Source organism: Notamacropus eugenii, chromosome 2 (assembly GCF_028372415.1).
Source record: "Notamacropus eugenii isolate mMacEug1 chromosome 2, mMacEug1.pri_v2, whole genome shotgun sequence".
Lineage (NCBI taxonomy): Eukaryota > Metazoa > Chordata > Mammalia > Diprotodontia > Macropodidae > Notamacropus > Notamacropus eugenii.
Genome location: NC_092873.1, coordinates 478,573,328 through 478,589,629, shown reverse-complemented (window position 1 = coordinate 478,589,629; position 16,302 = coordinate 478,573,328). Strand labels below are relative to the sequence as shown.

The window sequence follows — 16,302 nt, the reverse complement described above, 5'->3', positions numbered from 1 at the left end:
CGTAACCTTTCCCGGCCTCAGTCACCGGCTTCCTCCGCTCCCCCAGGGTGCCCTTCTCGCTGAATAGCACCACCTCTCCTACCACAGTGCCGGAGGGGCCCCAGGGCGGAGAGGAGGCCGAGGGGGCGGATGCTCCGCCTTGGCCCACCCCGGGCCCACCCCCTGCCCGTGGGCGGAGGGGACCGGGGAGGAGAAGAAGGCGGAGTCGTAGCAACAGGCACAAAAGCATCGTTTCATCGCCACGCCCAGGATAGATACCTCCGCCGGCCCCCTCTCTTACGTCACGCTACTCCCTTTTCAGCGATTGGTCTCTTTGGGGGGAAGGGCGGGTTACCCAGGAAAGAGGCCACCGGTCATTTCAGTCTTCCGGCTTCAGAGTCCATGTTGGAGAAGGGCAAAAGAAGCTACGCCCTCTTCCCGATTTCCTTTTTCCCTGGATTTGGGACTAAATTCACGTTCAAGATGGGACCTTCGTGGCTACCCTGTCCGAAATAAACCCAGCTTTTCCCCTAGTCTTTTGAAATGGAACTGTGTGAGAAGAATGAATACTGGTTCTGCCTCCACCACCATCCCGCCCCACCCCTTTTTCGACCACAGAGATCAAGAATTGAGCTAGAGCGGCCGGGAAGCGGGAGATGCTGTGTCCGAGGCGCTCTGCCCCCTATCGCTCGGGCGGGGTAGTAGTCATCTCGCGAGAAGGTCGGGGTGGGGAACGTGTCAGAGGGGGCGGAGGAGGAGGTGGAGCTGCCCGCCTTCTCCTCCTCCTCCTCCTCCTTGAAGGGGGCTGAGGGAGGAGACAGCAGCGTTGCTCTGGGCGAGAGCATGAGACCATCTCTGGGCGATACGTAGCCCGGGCATCGTGTCGGAGGGAGCCCGGGCACTGCAGCCAGACTCGGCGCGCGCGCCTCGAAGCGGAGCCTCCTCGTGCACGCCCCCTTCTCCCTGCCCCCCCCCAGCCACCCTCCCTTCTCCCCCCTCCCTTTCCTCCACCCCTCCCCCCACCCCGGGGTCTCCCCGCCTCCCTCCGCGCCATGTCTCGGGGTGGCTGCTGCCCACACCTGCTGTGGGACGTGAGGAAGCGGTCCTTGGGGCTGGAGGACCCGTCCCGCCTTCGGAGCCGCTACCTGGGTGAGTGAGAGGCCGGGGGAGGGGGCTCCGGGCGGCTCCGGCCGAGGGGGCGGGGGGGGCGGTGGCGGCGTGTGGGGGAGGGGGTGGCTGTTGGGCCGGGGACACGGGGGGGGGGGGGTCCCGTGGGTGGCGGAGCGCCCCCGCCCTGCAGCCGCGGTCCCCTCCGAACGAGCGGGAGGCGGCCCAGGTGGGATCCTGGGAGGGGGGTCCCTCTGTGCGGCTGCATACGGTGTCCCCCCCCCGCCCCCCAGTCCGAGCGGCCGGATTGGGCGGAAAAGTTGGCTCTCTTGTCCTCCCCACCCCCCGAACTAGCCACAGTTTCTATTCCCGCCCCCCACCCCCGTGCCCGGGCCCGGGCCCGAGCCGGCCCTCGGGGGCTTCCTGGGGAGCGGACGGGGTCGGCCCTAACTCCCGGGAGGCGAGGAGCGCGTCCGAAAGTGACAGCTGAACCGGCCCCCTCCCCTCCCCCTCCGGACACGCCGCCGTTCTCGTCATCTTGACAGCTTTACGCTGGAGGTGCCTTGGCCAGCTCCTTATCTGCCCCCTGGTGAAGCCTCCGAAATGGAGCCCTTCCCCTTCAGCGGGGCGGGAGCGAGCTTAAAGAGCCCTGGCCACCCCCCCGTTGGTGCCCCTGGGTCCTGGGGTTCTCTCGGGGCTGCTCAGGCCTCGAGTGTGGTTCAACTGTTGAGGTAGACCTAAAGGATTGTACAGCTCCTTCAAAGTTCAGGCTTGGATCCTGCCGGATTATTTTTACCGAGCAATTGTAGTATTTTTCGAAAATATCATGACAAATAATGCTATTTATGATAAAGTTCTTCGTCTGCACCTCCGCCTTTGCCAGCCGAGTTACAGGTTATTGTCACATTAGCCCGAACTTCGAAGTAAATATGTTGGGGTTAGTAGAATCGAAGAACCGGAGATTATTCTAATGGCTAGGGTTAATTGTTTGAGTAAGATTAATGATTTTTAAAAAGTACTTCTTGTGGTGCTTTTAAATTAATGTTCAGTTACTACTGAGACAGTTGACCTAAATAAGTATAATGTAGGAATCAGCTTTAAATTTAGCTTAATAAAATTTGTTTTCAACTCTGTATACTTATACATGTGATTTGTTTATGTTTTATATATGTGTGTATATATGTTCTATATACATGTATGTATGTATTTGGTGAAAATGTTTTCCAATAAGCTTTTATAATTAATTCTGTTTCTGTTTCCCTGGATTGTAAAAGGGAGAGGGAAGGGAAGAGGGAAAAAAAAGTCAATTTGAGTTGTAGGATACTTTAATAGAAACACTTTCATTATGTTTTATATAGTCTCAGAAGGTTGCTCTTAGAGATGCTCTAGTCCAGCCTCCTATTCAGAAGAGTGAACTAACGCCCAGATGTTATAAACTCTTAGTCTATAACAAATTTATATTAAATTATAAACTTTTAAGTGTATAAGTTAGGTAAAAATAATCTTCAGTTTACATATTCATTTGCTAACCAGAACTTAGGTTTGCAAAATGGTTTCATACTCAATAAGCTATCAATCTTTTTTTAAAAGTCTGAATTGCTATAGCTTTAGAACAGTAGTCTAAGTTGGCAAGATGAAATTTGTTAAAGACTTAATTATTTTTAAATACAAGTAATTATGTTAGTTCATTGATTTGGTAACCTAGTATTGTAGGCTCATAGATCTGGAGTTGGAAGGGACGGAAGAAGCCACCTAATCAACTCTCCTCATTTTATTGGTGTAAGGAAACCACAGGTAGGTAAAGGCTAATGTCACAATAGAGGTAGTAACCATCTGAAGTGGGATTTGGACCAGAGACTGCTTCCTCTGTACCTGATAACTGAAAGTAATGCTCACACTCTCTCTCCTTCAGATTCTCAGAGCATTTATTTGGGACTCAAAAATACATACTAACACTCATATGTTATCATGTAACATGAGTTGGAAAACTGTAGATATAATGAAACTATTTGTGGCAGTCTTAAGATTCAGTGCTCAGGCTGATGTATTCTCCTACTCCCTTTAGCTGAGATTCTTAGGTTGCCATCCAGGATTCCAGTTCTTCTGTCTCTAGACATACTCAGCTTTTGATCAAAGGGGTCTGAAGAACAAGAACAACCCAGACCCATGGCTGCTAGCTGAATGGCTTCATTGGGCTGTTGGAAAGATGTGTTCTTACACTCTTGGAAGCTACAACATTCGCCATTTAAAGCATTGGCCATTATCACTTTGTTGACATTATTCATGCTATTTGGTGGTTATTTTCTAGCTGCTAGATATTTTAATTTTAATAAGATAAGTAAGTACTGTTTTTGCCATCCCTTCTTACTTGTTTGTTGGCATTATATGACTCTGGTTCTAGACATCTCTTGAAGTAGTTCTTCATCTGAGTTCTCATTCCTTTTTTTGACTCTTTGAGCCATGTATGTTATCCAAAGGTCTGTCTTTCCTTCTCCTCATTTACTAATGTGGCTCTTCAGCTATAACCCTTATGCAGACAACTTCTGAATCTTGAAGTTTTACATTGCTCCTTTCTGGAGCTACAAGACCCACATCTTACTGCTTGCGGAGTATTTCTACCAGGATATTCCAGTGACTAAACATGTTAAACCAAGCTTATCTTTCTTTCTTCCTAAAATCTGTTCTTTCTGACTTGGCTAATCCTGTCACCAATCATCCAGCCTTCCATGCTTGACATCTTTGTGTTACTCTCTTTCTTTCCTCTGATATGTAGCCAGTCATGAGATCCTGTCACTTTTATCTGCACATCTCTCACATCCACACATCATTATTAAATAAATGTTTTTTCATTTGTTACAATGAAAAATTGTCATTTTTTTATTACAGTTCTTCCCAATGAGTTTTCCTCCTGTATTCCCTCCCTTTCTAAATGACTCTTCATACACTGCCAGACGATTCCTTCTGCAAAAAACTGGTCATTTCATTGCTCTTTTCAAGAATATTTTGCTTATTGAGTAAAGTTCATATTCCTTTGCCTAGCATTCAATGCCATCTGTAATCTGACACCACCTTGCCTTTCTAGCCTTATCTCTGTCATTTTCATGTTCTTCAGGATCTAAGCCAAATTGAACTGCTTATTACTTGAAAACATCCTTCATTTTCCTCTTTGTGTCTTTGGTCATCCCCTTCCCTAAAGAATGTCTTTTCTTCTTTGCTTACTGAATTCCTACTCCTTCTCCAGTCTTTCCAGTTGTTAATGACCTTTGCTCCTTCGGACTGTACATAGAGCATTATGGTGCATCTCTCTAATGTGCTTACTATGTATGAGTTATTTGTATGTTTTCTATACCCAGTCTCCCTTACCCCCCAAACCACCTTGACTGTTAACTACCTTAGATAGGGACCATAGTTTTTTGAAACCTTGTATCAGCAAAGGCTTTCAACACAGTTGCTGTGTTTGTCCTTTGTTCTAGAAGAGGACCATGATGTAAGGGCGTTGACTTTGATTTGAGTGAGGGAGGGCTGTGCAAGGTCACCAGCCTCATTTTCTCTTCCAGAGCCGTCTGTGTCCAATGGCCAGATATATTCATCAGAATGACTAGAGATGGCCCTTGATGCAATGGGATATCATGCATGACCCTTTTAGGCTATGTATGGTCTTTTCAGGTTCTTACTTTGAGTGAGGTTAAACCCATTCAGTGAATAGGTGTCTTTAAGTAGTTACTCAAGGGATGGTCCCTTTAATCCAAAAAAAAAAAAAAAATCAAATCGGGAGGGGAAGACCCTCAGGGTTCGCGGCCAAAAGAGAAACAGTTAACTGTTTCACCACAGTAAGTACTTAATAAATGTTTACAAAATTGAGTAATTATAATTACGTTAGTTGAAAATATTCTCTTTACTTTTCACACCCATGGTATTTCTGTGAAATAATAGACCTTGTTTAGCTTCTTTTAAAAAGCTATAAATTGAATATATATATATTCAAATATAAATTGAATTCAATTCAGACAGTTATTAAATGCCTGCTATTTGTTGAGCATATACTAGCAAAGCTGGAGATGGACTGTTTACATAAAATGTGGTTTCTGCTCTCACGGGGTTTACAGGCTGGTAGGTGGGGAAGACACACATACAACTAGTCATAATAACAAATAAATTAGACTGACAACAGAATGCTATATGTGATGTGAGATTGAAGGGTGAATTCAAGAAGGAGGTGACATTTCAGCTGGGATTTAGGGTGGCTAGGAATTCAACATGTGAAGAAAGAGCCAGCCAATTAACACTAATATGCCTACTGTGTGCCAGGAGATAAGTGCTGGAGATACAAGGAAAGGTAAAAGTCCCTCCTCTTGAGCAGCTTACAGTTTCATGGGGGAGATAACATGCAAATAACGTTCTACAGAGAAAAGGTAAGCAAAGGCGCAGAGATAGGAAAATGTCAGTCAAGTGAGAGGAGTTGTGATCTACATTGCTAAAGGAAAGCACTTACCCTAAAGTAATAGATTTTCATGAATGTGCAAGTTACTGAACTGAGTATGGGACAATAAAAGAAATACACAGAATAGTGAAAGAGAGCTCATAGGATAATAAATTTCAGACTGGACTTGGTCAAGACGCTGGGGTTTGACTCTCTTTCCTTTAGATAGTTACTTAGCTATGGGATAATGGACAAGTTACCCTCATAAAGCTTCACCATAAAATAAAATAATAATAAATAAAAATATCAGTGATATGAGGCTACTGCTTTTACTTCCAGTCTCATTTGGTTTCATGGTGTTATAATCCAGATATACTTGCCCTCTTTGCTTTCTCCTTGCTTGAAACACTTCATGTTCACTAATAAGTACATACAGGATATCTGTCAGTTACCATCAATGTGGTTTACTGTCTGCTCATTTGGTTTTACTGGGGTGTGACTGCTGCCTATGCTACAGCTTTTTGGAGCCACAGGTGAGCATTGAGTGCCTGGTGGACATCAGATGTGATTGAGCATCCCTAAAAAGGCCTTAGTAAACCTCACACCAGAGGTGCTAGTCCTTCCTGAATATACTATACACAACGCTCCCTCATCATCTCCACCTCCCAGCTTCCCTGATTTCTTTTTTTTTTTTTTAAGTTTTCAACATTCATTTCCACAAAATTTTGAGTTCCAAATTTTCTCCCCATCTCTCTCCTCCCCCTGCTCCAAAATACCTTACTTTCTGATTACCCCTTCTGCCAATCTGCCCTCCCTTCTAACACCCCCTCCTTTCCCTCATCCCCATCTTCTCTCTTGTTCTGTAGGGCAAGATAAATTTCTATATCCAGTTACCTGTATTTCTTATTTCCCAGTTGTATGCAAAAACGATTCTCAACATTTGTTCCTAAAACTTTGAGTTCCAACTTCTCTTCCTTCCTTCCTCCCCATTCGTCCTCACTGAGAAGGCAAGCAATTCAATGTAGGCTATATATGTTTAGTTTTGCAAAAGACTTCCATAATAGTCATGTTGTGTAAAACTAACTATATTTCCCTCTATCCTATCCTGCCCCCCATTTATTCTATTCTCTCTTTTGACCTTGCCCCTCCCCAAGAGTGTTTACCTCTAATTACTCCCTTCTCCTATTTGCCCTTCCTTCCATCATCCCCCCACCCCACTTCTCCCCTTCTCCCCTATTTTCCTGTAGTGTAAAATAGATTTTCATACCAAATTGAATGTGCGTATTATTCCTTCCTTGAGCCAAATGTGATGACAGTAAGCTTAACTTTTTCCCCTCTTAACTCCTCCCTTTCCCCCTCCATTGAAAAAGCTTTTTCTTGCTTCTTTTATGAGAGATAAGTTGTCCCATTACATTTCTCCCTTTCTCCTCCCAATATATTCCTCTCTCACCCATTAATTTTATTTTTTTTTGGCTATGATCCCATCCAATTCAACTCACCCTGTGCTCTCTGTCTCTCCGCCTCTGTGTGTGTGTATATAATCCCTCCAACTACACAAATACTGAGAAAGGTTTCAAGAATTACAAATATTATCTTTCCATGTAAGAATGTAAACAGTTCAGCTTTAGTAAGTCTCTTGTGATTTCTCTTTCCTGTTTATCTTTTCATGCTTCTCTTGATTCTTGTGTTTGAAAATCAAATTTTCTTTTCAGCTCTGATCTTTTCATCAAGAATGCTTGAAAGTCCTCTATTTCACTGAATGACAATTTTTTTCCCCTGAAGTATTATACTCAGTTTTGCTGGGTGGGGGATTCTTGGTGTTAATCTTAGTACCTTTGACTTCTGGAATATCATATTCCAAGCCCTGCATTTCCTTAATGTAGAAACTACTAAGTCTTGTGTTATCCTGATTGTATTTCCACAATACTCTAATTGTTTCTTTCTAGCTGCTTGCAATATTTTCTCCTTGACCTGGGAACTCTGGAATTTGGCTACAGTATCCCTAGGAGTTTCTCTTTTTGATTGGTGGATTCTCTCAATATTTATTTTACCCTCTGGTTCTAGAATATCAGGGCAGTTTTCCTTGATAATTTCATGAAAGATGATGTCTAGGCTCTTTTTTTGATCATGGCTTTCAGGTAGTCCCATAATTTTTAACTTGTCTCTCCTGGATCTATTTCAAGGTCATTTTTTTTTCCAGTGAGATATTTCACTTTGTCCTCTATTTTTTCTTTCTTTTGGTTTTCTTGGTTTCTCATAAAGTCATTAGCTTCCATCTGCTCCATTCTAGTTTTTAAAGAAGTATTTTCTTCAGTGAGCTTTTGAACCTCCTTTTTCATTTGGCTAATTCTTCTTTTTAAAGCATTCTTCTCCTCATTGAGTTTTTGGACCTCTTTTGCCAATTGAGTTAGCCTATTTTCAAAGGTGTTATTTTCTGCAGCATTTTTTTGGGGTCTCCTTTAGCAAGCTATTGATTTGCTATTCATGATTTTGTTGCATTGCTCTCATTTCTCTTCCCAATTTTTCCTCCACCTCTCTTACTTGATTATCAAAATCCTTTTTGAGCTCTTCTATGGCCTGAGACCATTGCATATTTATTTTGAAGGTTTTGGATGTAGAAGCCTTGACTTTGATGTCTTCTTCTGATGGTATGCATTGTTTTTCCTCATCTAAAAGGATAGGAGAAAATACCTGTTCACCAAGAAAGTAACCTTCTATATTCTTATTTTTTCCCCTTTTTTGGGTATTTTCCCAACCAGTTACTTGACTTTTGGGTCCTTTGTCAGAAGTAGGGTATACTCTGGGGATCTGTAAGTTCTTAGTTCCTCCAAGGTGGCACAACCAAGGGAAAGGAGTTTACTCCCTGGCCAGACTCCTGGCAGAGATCATATCAGCTGCTCAGTTCCCCCAGGGGCTTTAGGCAGGGGCTGGCTGCCACTCAGGGCTGAGATTCAGATCATCTCAATTCCTCCCAGGGCTTTAAGCTGAGTGCTTCAACAATGCTGGTCTACCTGCACCAACAGTGCAGAAAGCCTATGGTTGAGAAGTAAAGAGCAGTTTATGGTAGAGTGTATGGAAGAGAGTCAAGTATAAGACTGGAAAAGGAGAAAATGTTCATAATGTGAAGGGCTATAAATTACAGGGGATTTTGTATTTGATCCTAGAGAAAATAGGGAGCTAATGGAGTTTGTTGAGTAGAGAGGTAATATGGTTGGTCAGACTTAGGCTTTAGGAAGACCACTTTGTCAGCTGAGTGGAGGTTGAACTATAGAGAGATTTGAGGCAGGGAGACGAACCAGAATAATTTTGCATTAAGTCCATTTGTGAGGTGATGAGGGCTTATGCTAGGATTGTGGCCACGTTAGTGGAGAGGTGGTGACATATGAGAGAAGTTGTAATGGTAAAAAGGATAGGATTGAAAACATATCGATTACATAGAATTAGTGAGAGTGGAGTTGAGGATGACACTGAGATTGTAAGCTTCAGTGACAGGTTTTGATTAGTATGGAAATGAGAAGAGAGGGGATGATTTGGGACAAAAAGAATGAGTTATGATGTATTGAGTTTGAGATACATCTATGTGCTTTGGTACCTCTCAAATAGAGCCTAGCTGGTTCATGTGTAATCACAAGATAATAGTCTGGCTTTGATGGAAACTGTAGCCAAAGAATGACGGCAGTAAAAGTTGTTGATGAATGGAAAACCCAAAAGGATGAGAGAAATGAGGAGCCAGAGGATAATTATGTACTGAGTGAGTTTTTAAGTAAAGATTCAGCTCCCCCAAATCCTTTTTTGTTTAGTTTGAGAAAATTAAAACTGTATGTTATTCTCATCCTCCTAGCTACAAAAAGGAGGGCCCTCACCACCCAGACTCCCCCATATTATTTGGAGTCATTTTACTCTTTTCTTTACCTCTTTAATTTAATTCTCCTGTCCACTTCTGCATTCATTGTGTTGTTTTGGTTGAAGTAGATGAAGAAAAGCCATTCTCACACAGATATATAATTGGAAAAGGAAGGAGTATTTAAAAAGGCAGTGTATTAGTAATAGTTTTGACCTCTTGGACACCCTGAAAGAGTCCTGTGAACAGGCCAAGGCCGCACTTAGAACTGCTGATCTGACTTTTTGGGTTTCACTTCCATAGGCTTGCTCTTTGCTCTTCTACAAACTTCATTTCTCTCAGTTGTAGGCCTGGAGAGCCTGCAGGCTAATTGAGCAAAGAAAATTAACTGAGCATAGTTTGAATTCATAAGAAGTAAATTAGAATGTGCAGCAGATACAGGTATATGAGATGGAGCAGCCATGTGGATGAGTCATAGAGCTTTTTTTAACATGTGACATTTTAAACTTTAGCTGTACATAACATCAGTCACAGTAAAATAAAACCTCTTGGTTATTGGTGTGTTGTGATGGAGAAAGGTGCTGGGTTTTCAGTAAGAGGAAATGTTGATTCTGTTGACTTTGCCAGTTTTGTATTTGACCTTAGACTACAGCTTTGTTCAAGGCTCAGTTTATATACCATCTCATGTGACCTTTTCTAATTACCCTAACTAGTATTATCTTTTTGCTCATTTATTACCTCCTAGCTTCAAACTCCTTGAAAACAGCTACTAACTTTCGTTTCTGCCTTTATATCCCCTATTCAGTATTGTATTTTCGTTACACATCCTTCATAAAGGTTCTCTCCAATATGCTCCAGCATATTTTTTTATTGTCTCCAGGGTACCAGAATATCACTTGGGCTATCCATCTGTTTCTCATTCTTCCTACATGGCTCTTCCAACATTAATTCACTTCTAGCATGCAAGGCATTATTATATAGCATTCTGTGTTATCCTTGAACCCACCAAGTGTTTTTTCATTGCACTTTGGTCATTTAAATTTTAACTTTCAAATTATAGCTATACAGTATCACCCAGAGAATATTGTATTGACTTAGGGAATCAGTCTTCTTAACTTTATAAAAATAGTATGTCTGTGAAGAACCATAAAAAACATTCATTAGTAACCATGTTAAAAGTCCAGGCACATCCCACGTACTTGGGAAAAGGAGGGTGCTTTTCACAAAATCATTCTTTTATTTTGATAATTTGTTGGGAAATTCTTTTTAGTGATTGAGTGGTACTTAGCTTTTCTTGAAGAAGATACTGCTAAAATGAAGAAGATGAATAGGTTTTTACAAATTGTGATAAGCTTATACTTTTGGGATCCCATGCATGGTACACTCTCAAGATAAGAGAAAGAGCCTTTCAGAGTAATTGTTCTTTTTTTCAGCAGCATAGGAGAAAGGTGAATAGGGAATGATAAGAATATTGTCACCAACAGTAATAATTTTTCTTGTCTTTTGTATAGGAAAATGATGCTCTTGATCCACCCTTAATAAAATGCCCACTGAGTTGATTTTTAAGTTGTACTAATGGATTTTACCACCATTCATTATTTATTAACTGCCTAAAAAGTTTCCTTTGCCAAGATCTAGATCCCAAACAAAAGCACAGTGCCAGGCACTGTGATTGGTTCTGGGGAGATAGATATAATGATTATAAGATGGTTGAGTAGAGTTACAGTGCAGCTTGGAATGGGTACCAGATTGTTTTTCCCCTGACGTTTGTGGTTTTTGAAAGCTCTTGGGGATGGGATGAAAATTCAACTGAATTTTTAATACATGGCAATGTATATCAAATAATGTAAAAACTCTAGTAATAAAGTTGCATTTTGGGGGGACTGTTAAAATATAAACATCTTTAATTCTATTTCAGATAATGACCAATATTTATAAAGAAACCTATAATTAGTCATTTTTTTCTTCAAAACATGTTTAATGTATTTTTGGTGAAAGCAGAATAAGGCTAGTATTTTTTTAGTCAAATTTAGTTTAATCTTTTGCTGATGTTAATTAGATCCCAATTAAATGGTCATTAGCTGTCCAAAAGGAGCTTTTGATAGTATTTCAGGAATGTTGTGGTAGAAAATCAAATTCACATGTTAAATAGTATTAATTAGATACTTGATTCCATCTTTTCTATTTCTGTTAAGTTTCATACTACCAGCTGACTACAGTGACCTCATCCCCTTAGTCTTTGTGTTTATTCCTGCAACCCTTGTTATATCGTTACCAAGGTCCATTTATAATGGATAAAGTTCAGTGAATATTCCAGGCCTAAAGTTTTACCACAGAGCTTCCCAGGTCTGTCAAGAGAGAGTGACAGGTGTGCAGTATGGCTCCAGTAGTCTTGATCTGTCTTAAGAAGATTACTGTCATCTCCTTGTCCTAATTCTGAGTTGTTAGTCAAAAAATAGTCACTTTGTTAGTGAATACTTTTGACTAGGTATCGAGCATCAATACCACTTTAAATCTCTGTAAACTTCCTGTATTATATGGTGCTGTAGTTCTTGAGAGATTCCAGGATGTTACATTTTTAAAAAATTACAAGAAATCCTAAGGTTTTGCAGATAAGGAAGCTGAAGTGCAGAATGGTAACCAGTGGTCACACAGTTAGTGAGTGTCTGGTGAGAACTGAACTTGAAGTACGGTTACCCTATCTGTACTGGCTCTAAACAGAGAGTCGATCTTTAATGTTATTTAGACTTGAGTGAAAGACATTGTGGGACAGTGGATTGAGAATCAGCCTTAGTTAAGTCAGGACTACTGGACTGTGGGCTAATACTCTCTTAACTGCTCAACACCTTAGGCCACTCTCTAAAATTATATATTGAGGAGAAGATAGAGGAAGTTTCCAGTAGTTTTCTAGTAGTTCTCTACAATTGCAGAATCATGAGTCCTATCAGAATTTGGAATTTGAGGCTTGGACACCCCTCTTAGTTGGTATAGTAAATATTTCTTAATTGATTTGGATCCCAATATGCCTTTGTACTCACTTTGGACCTGGAATCTATCAAAGATAGGTTGCTCTTACTAACAAATAGTTACTTTATAAGTAAGCAGAACCAGGAGAACATTTATGCAATGAACACAGTAATATAAGGGAATCAACACTGGTCGATATTAATCCTGATGATGCAGTGACTTTGGAGGACCAATAGTGAAGCATGCTCCCTTCTTGGTAGAGAGAGACAGTAGACTCCCTAATGTAGTGTGTCCATGCATTTCTGAACTTATGGCCAATATTTTAATGTGTTTTGCTTAATTGCTTGTTTGTTCCAGCTAAGGACTTCCTTTGTGGAGTGGGATCCAGAGTTGTTGAGAAGTAAGTGACATAGAAAGGGAAGTGAACCTCAATAACATAAAAATGTTAGTCCTCTGTAGATAACCTCTTCTGGTTGGATTGCCACATTTCCCTCCTGTGTGCTAATTTAGTGCTCATGAAATCAGAATGTAATTTTAACAACTTGATCTAGTTTTTAAACAAAAGTTGGTGATTCTTAATCAGAAGACTGTGAAATCAGTTTATGTTAAAATTCCAGAATAAACACATTCTACATTGTACTGCACTTCAAAAATTAAGAAACAGCCCCAGTCCCACCCGAGGTTATTTTGGGTGTGGCAACTCCTTTCTTTCTACGATGATCCTGGTGCTGGCTTGGCCTCAGAAAAGACACCTTCTTTCTTCCTTTTAGTTTACCTAGGGTTTGGAGTTTTTTTAAAATACAAAACTTTTCTGGTACCCAAGAAAGAGCAATAAGTTGTTTTCAAAGGCACACTGATTACAGAGTACAGAATTAAAGAATGATAGAACATGAGGCTGTAAACCCCAAATATCTCTTTGATAGCTATGTGACTAGTATAGCTTCCTGGGTTTTTTCCAAGACCCTTTGAGGGGGGGGGTCTTCAAGTTCAAAACTATTTTCATAATAATAATACTAAGACATTTTCGTTACTAATAATTAAATATTGATAGATATAATCTGCATAAAGAAAAGGTCTTTGGGGAGTCCTGAGTAATATTTTATAGTGTCAAAGGGTCCTGAGACCAAAAAGTTTGAGAACCACTGATTTAGGGTAACATGGGACAGAACTTAAGATCATTTTCACAGCTAACACAATGAGAGGGTGTGTGTGTGTGTGTGTGTGTGTGTGTGTGTGTGTGTGTGTGTGTAAACACACATTCACTTTGGGCAATGAGAACTTCACAGAAAAGCAGATATAATTTGAATATAACTCTTGTGCATTAGTTTGTTTATCTTGATTGCCTGACACGAGAGGAAAAAATCTTAATGAGTTTGAAAGCCCCTACATGCTTTAAAAAATTTGGGCAAAGAATTTTTCCTAAGAACAGAAGTAGGTCAGTAGCTATACTAGGTAAATTGGTCCATATATGAGCACATGTCTAAATATGAACCGTTCCCCTATGTTTTCTTTGAAAAGAATGAAATATATATATATATATATATATATATATATATATATATATAAAATAATGATACAATAATGATTACTGTATTCACTTGTCCATTTTGAGAACTATATGTTCAGGCAATTAAGCTTAAGGACCTTTCCTGCAAACCAGAGGTAATAGGGCCAAGCAAACAACTTTGGGACTTATGCTGGCAGTGGTAAGAACTCTCAGCAAATTCATGAAATTATAGTTTGGTAAGGAGAAAAAGAGATGCTTTTGGGGCTCCCTACTCCTGATTCCAAAGTTGATCCCTATCTTTTACCACAGGAGGCTAGAGGACATGGCAAAGTCAGTTAGAATACAATTAGGAAGCAAATTCATATTAACAGGGTCTCGGATAAGATTGCCAGAATAAAAACTAAAATGCCAAGTTCTGGCAAAATTTAATCAGTAAGAGTGCCTTCTACATCATCAGTATCATGCCACCCCTTCCTATACCATCCATCAATCATTCAGTAAGTGTTTATTAAGATACTGTTATGTGCCATGTACTATGCTAGGTACTGGGGATTTATTCAGGGAGAGATAGCTAATTCCTCTTCAGTTTGTCACAGTGTCAGGTGATGTTATAAAGAACCTAAATGACATTACACTTCAATGAACAAAATGTTAATAGGACTAAATAATACTATTGATAATATTTTGCTATGACTACAACATAGAGAATGCTTTTTAAATAATATTTAAATTCAGTTATTAAAAAAGAAGCAAAAACTGCTATTAAAATTTGGACTGCTAAAACCTTTGTATGTAAAACTTGAAAACATGTAAACTAAATAAAGTATAGGATTATTATTAAATCATAAAGATAAATGTGTTAAAATTTTATTTAAAGGAGATTGCACTTAGTTTAAAAAAAGGTAAAACTAAGGGCTCTCCTCCAAAATCACAGACTTGACATGAATAGTATTTTTTAAAGGACACATAGTAAGGAACTGAGTATAATATTCTCAGTAAATAATAAAGATAGTAGAAATAAAGTTGTATTGAAACAGCAAAAACCTATTTAAAGAAATCTAAGTTTACCATAGTTTATGTGTCTAGGCTTGCCCCAGGAGTGCTATGCTTTTTTTCTCCTTATGTCTTCTTGAACGTAGTCCTTGGTGCCTTTGATGTGGCTTTTTGTTCTGGCAATGATTCAGAGTCTCAACTTTGGAATTGGAGTAGCAATTAGTGTCACTGATATCACATTGATAATCAAGTTCACAGACTTGAATTGACCCTGGTACCTTTAAAAGGATAAAGAACTTTATTCAGTGAATACAGGAATAATACAAAAATAACCCCTTTTCCTACTATTTCTTGACAATGGGTATAAAAGTGCTAGTGATAATAATATGACAGAAAAGAAATTTAAGGTATAATAAACATTGATATTCTCGAGATAAAATTAATACTTAGAAAATCACAGAGAAAGAGATCAACAAAATGAATTGTGAAAATAACGTCAGGAAAGTAACAATGCAAAATAAATCAACAAAAATCAACAGCATTTCCGCAGATACAGCAAGAACAAAATTCACAAAGAAGTAGAAAGGGAAGTTCTAGAATAACTACATAATGCAAAAAACATTTGGGAATTAGTCCAAGGCACAATTTAAATAATTGGAGGCATATCAATTTCTGATGCTTAGGCCATGCTATTATATCAAAAATAATCACTTCCTAAATTATTTTACAGATTTAGTACCATACTCTAGTTAGACAAAATAATTCATCTGGAGGAATAAAAGATTTGATGAAGAAAAAAATGAAAAAAGAGCAATAAAAAGGGAATAGTACTTCACCTTTTTTAGTTAAAATTTTTTATTTAGTATTTCATTTTTCCCTATTTACATGTAAAAACAATTCTTAGAATACATTTTAAAAAAATTTTGAGTTCCAAATTCTCTCCCTTTCTTTCTTCCCTCCCTGCTTCATTGAGAAGACAATAACAGTTTGATACAGGTTATACATGTGTAAGTCATGCAAAATATAGCCATAATAGTCATGTTATGAAAGAAAACAGACAAAAAAAACCTCAAGAAAAATAAAGTAAAAAATGTATGCTTCAATCTGTATTCAGACACCATCAATTGTTTCTCTGGGGGATGGATAGCAATTTTCACCATTAGTCCTTCAGAGTTGTCTTGGATCATTGTATTGCTGAGAATAACTAAGTCATTAATAGCTGATCATCCTACAATATTGCTGTTACTTTGTATACAGTACATTTCACTTTGCATTAGCCCATGCAAGTCTTCCCAGGTTTTTCTGAGAGTATCCTGCTCACCATTTCTTGTAGTACTCCATCATAATCATATACCACAACTTGTTCAGCCATTCTCCAATTGATGGGCATCCCCCTAATTTCTAACTCTTTGCCCTGGAAAAGAGCTACTATACATATTTTTGGCCATATAGGTCCCTTTCTTTTTGGTTTTTTTCTCTTTTGACATA

The 16,302-nt window shown here is 39.6% G+C and overlaps 1 protein-coding gene across 9 annotated transcripts in view; it reads left to right on the top strand.

Annotated features, from left to right (window-relative positions):
- Positions 1-876: 876 nt before the first annotated feature.
- Positions 877-16,302, top strand: part of DCAF6 (DDB1 and CUL4 associated factor 6) — a 160,891-nt gene continuing 145,465 nt past the window's right edge. For all 9 annotated transcript variants that reach the window (XM_072648734.1, XM_072648733.1, XM_072648732.1 and 6 more), the window contains exon 1: positions 877-1,128. In XM_072648734.1, the coding sequence (XP_072504835.1) occupies positions 1,032-1,128 (97 nt within the window). In that variant the 5' untranslated portion in view covers positions 877-1,031. The remainder of the gene's footprint in view (positions 1,129-16,302) is intronic.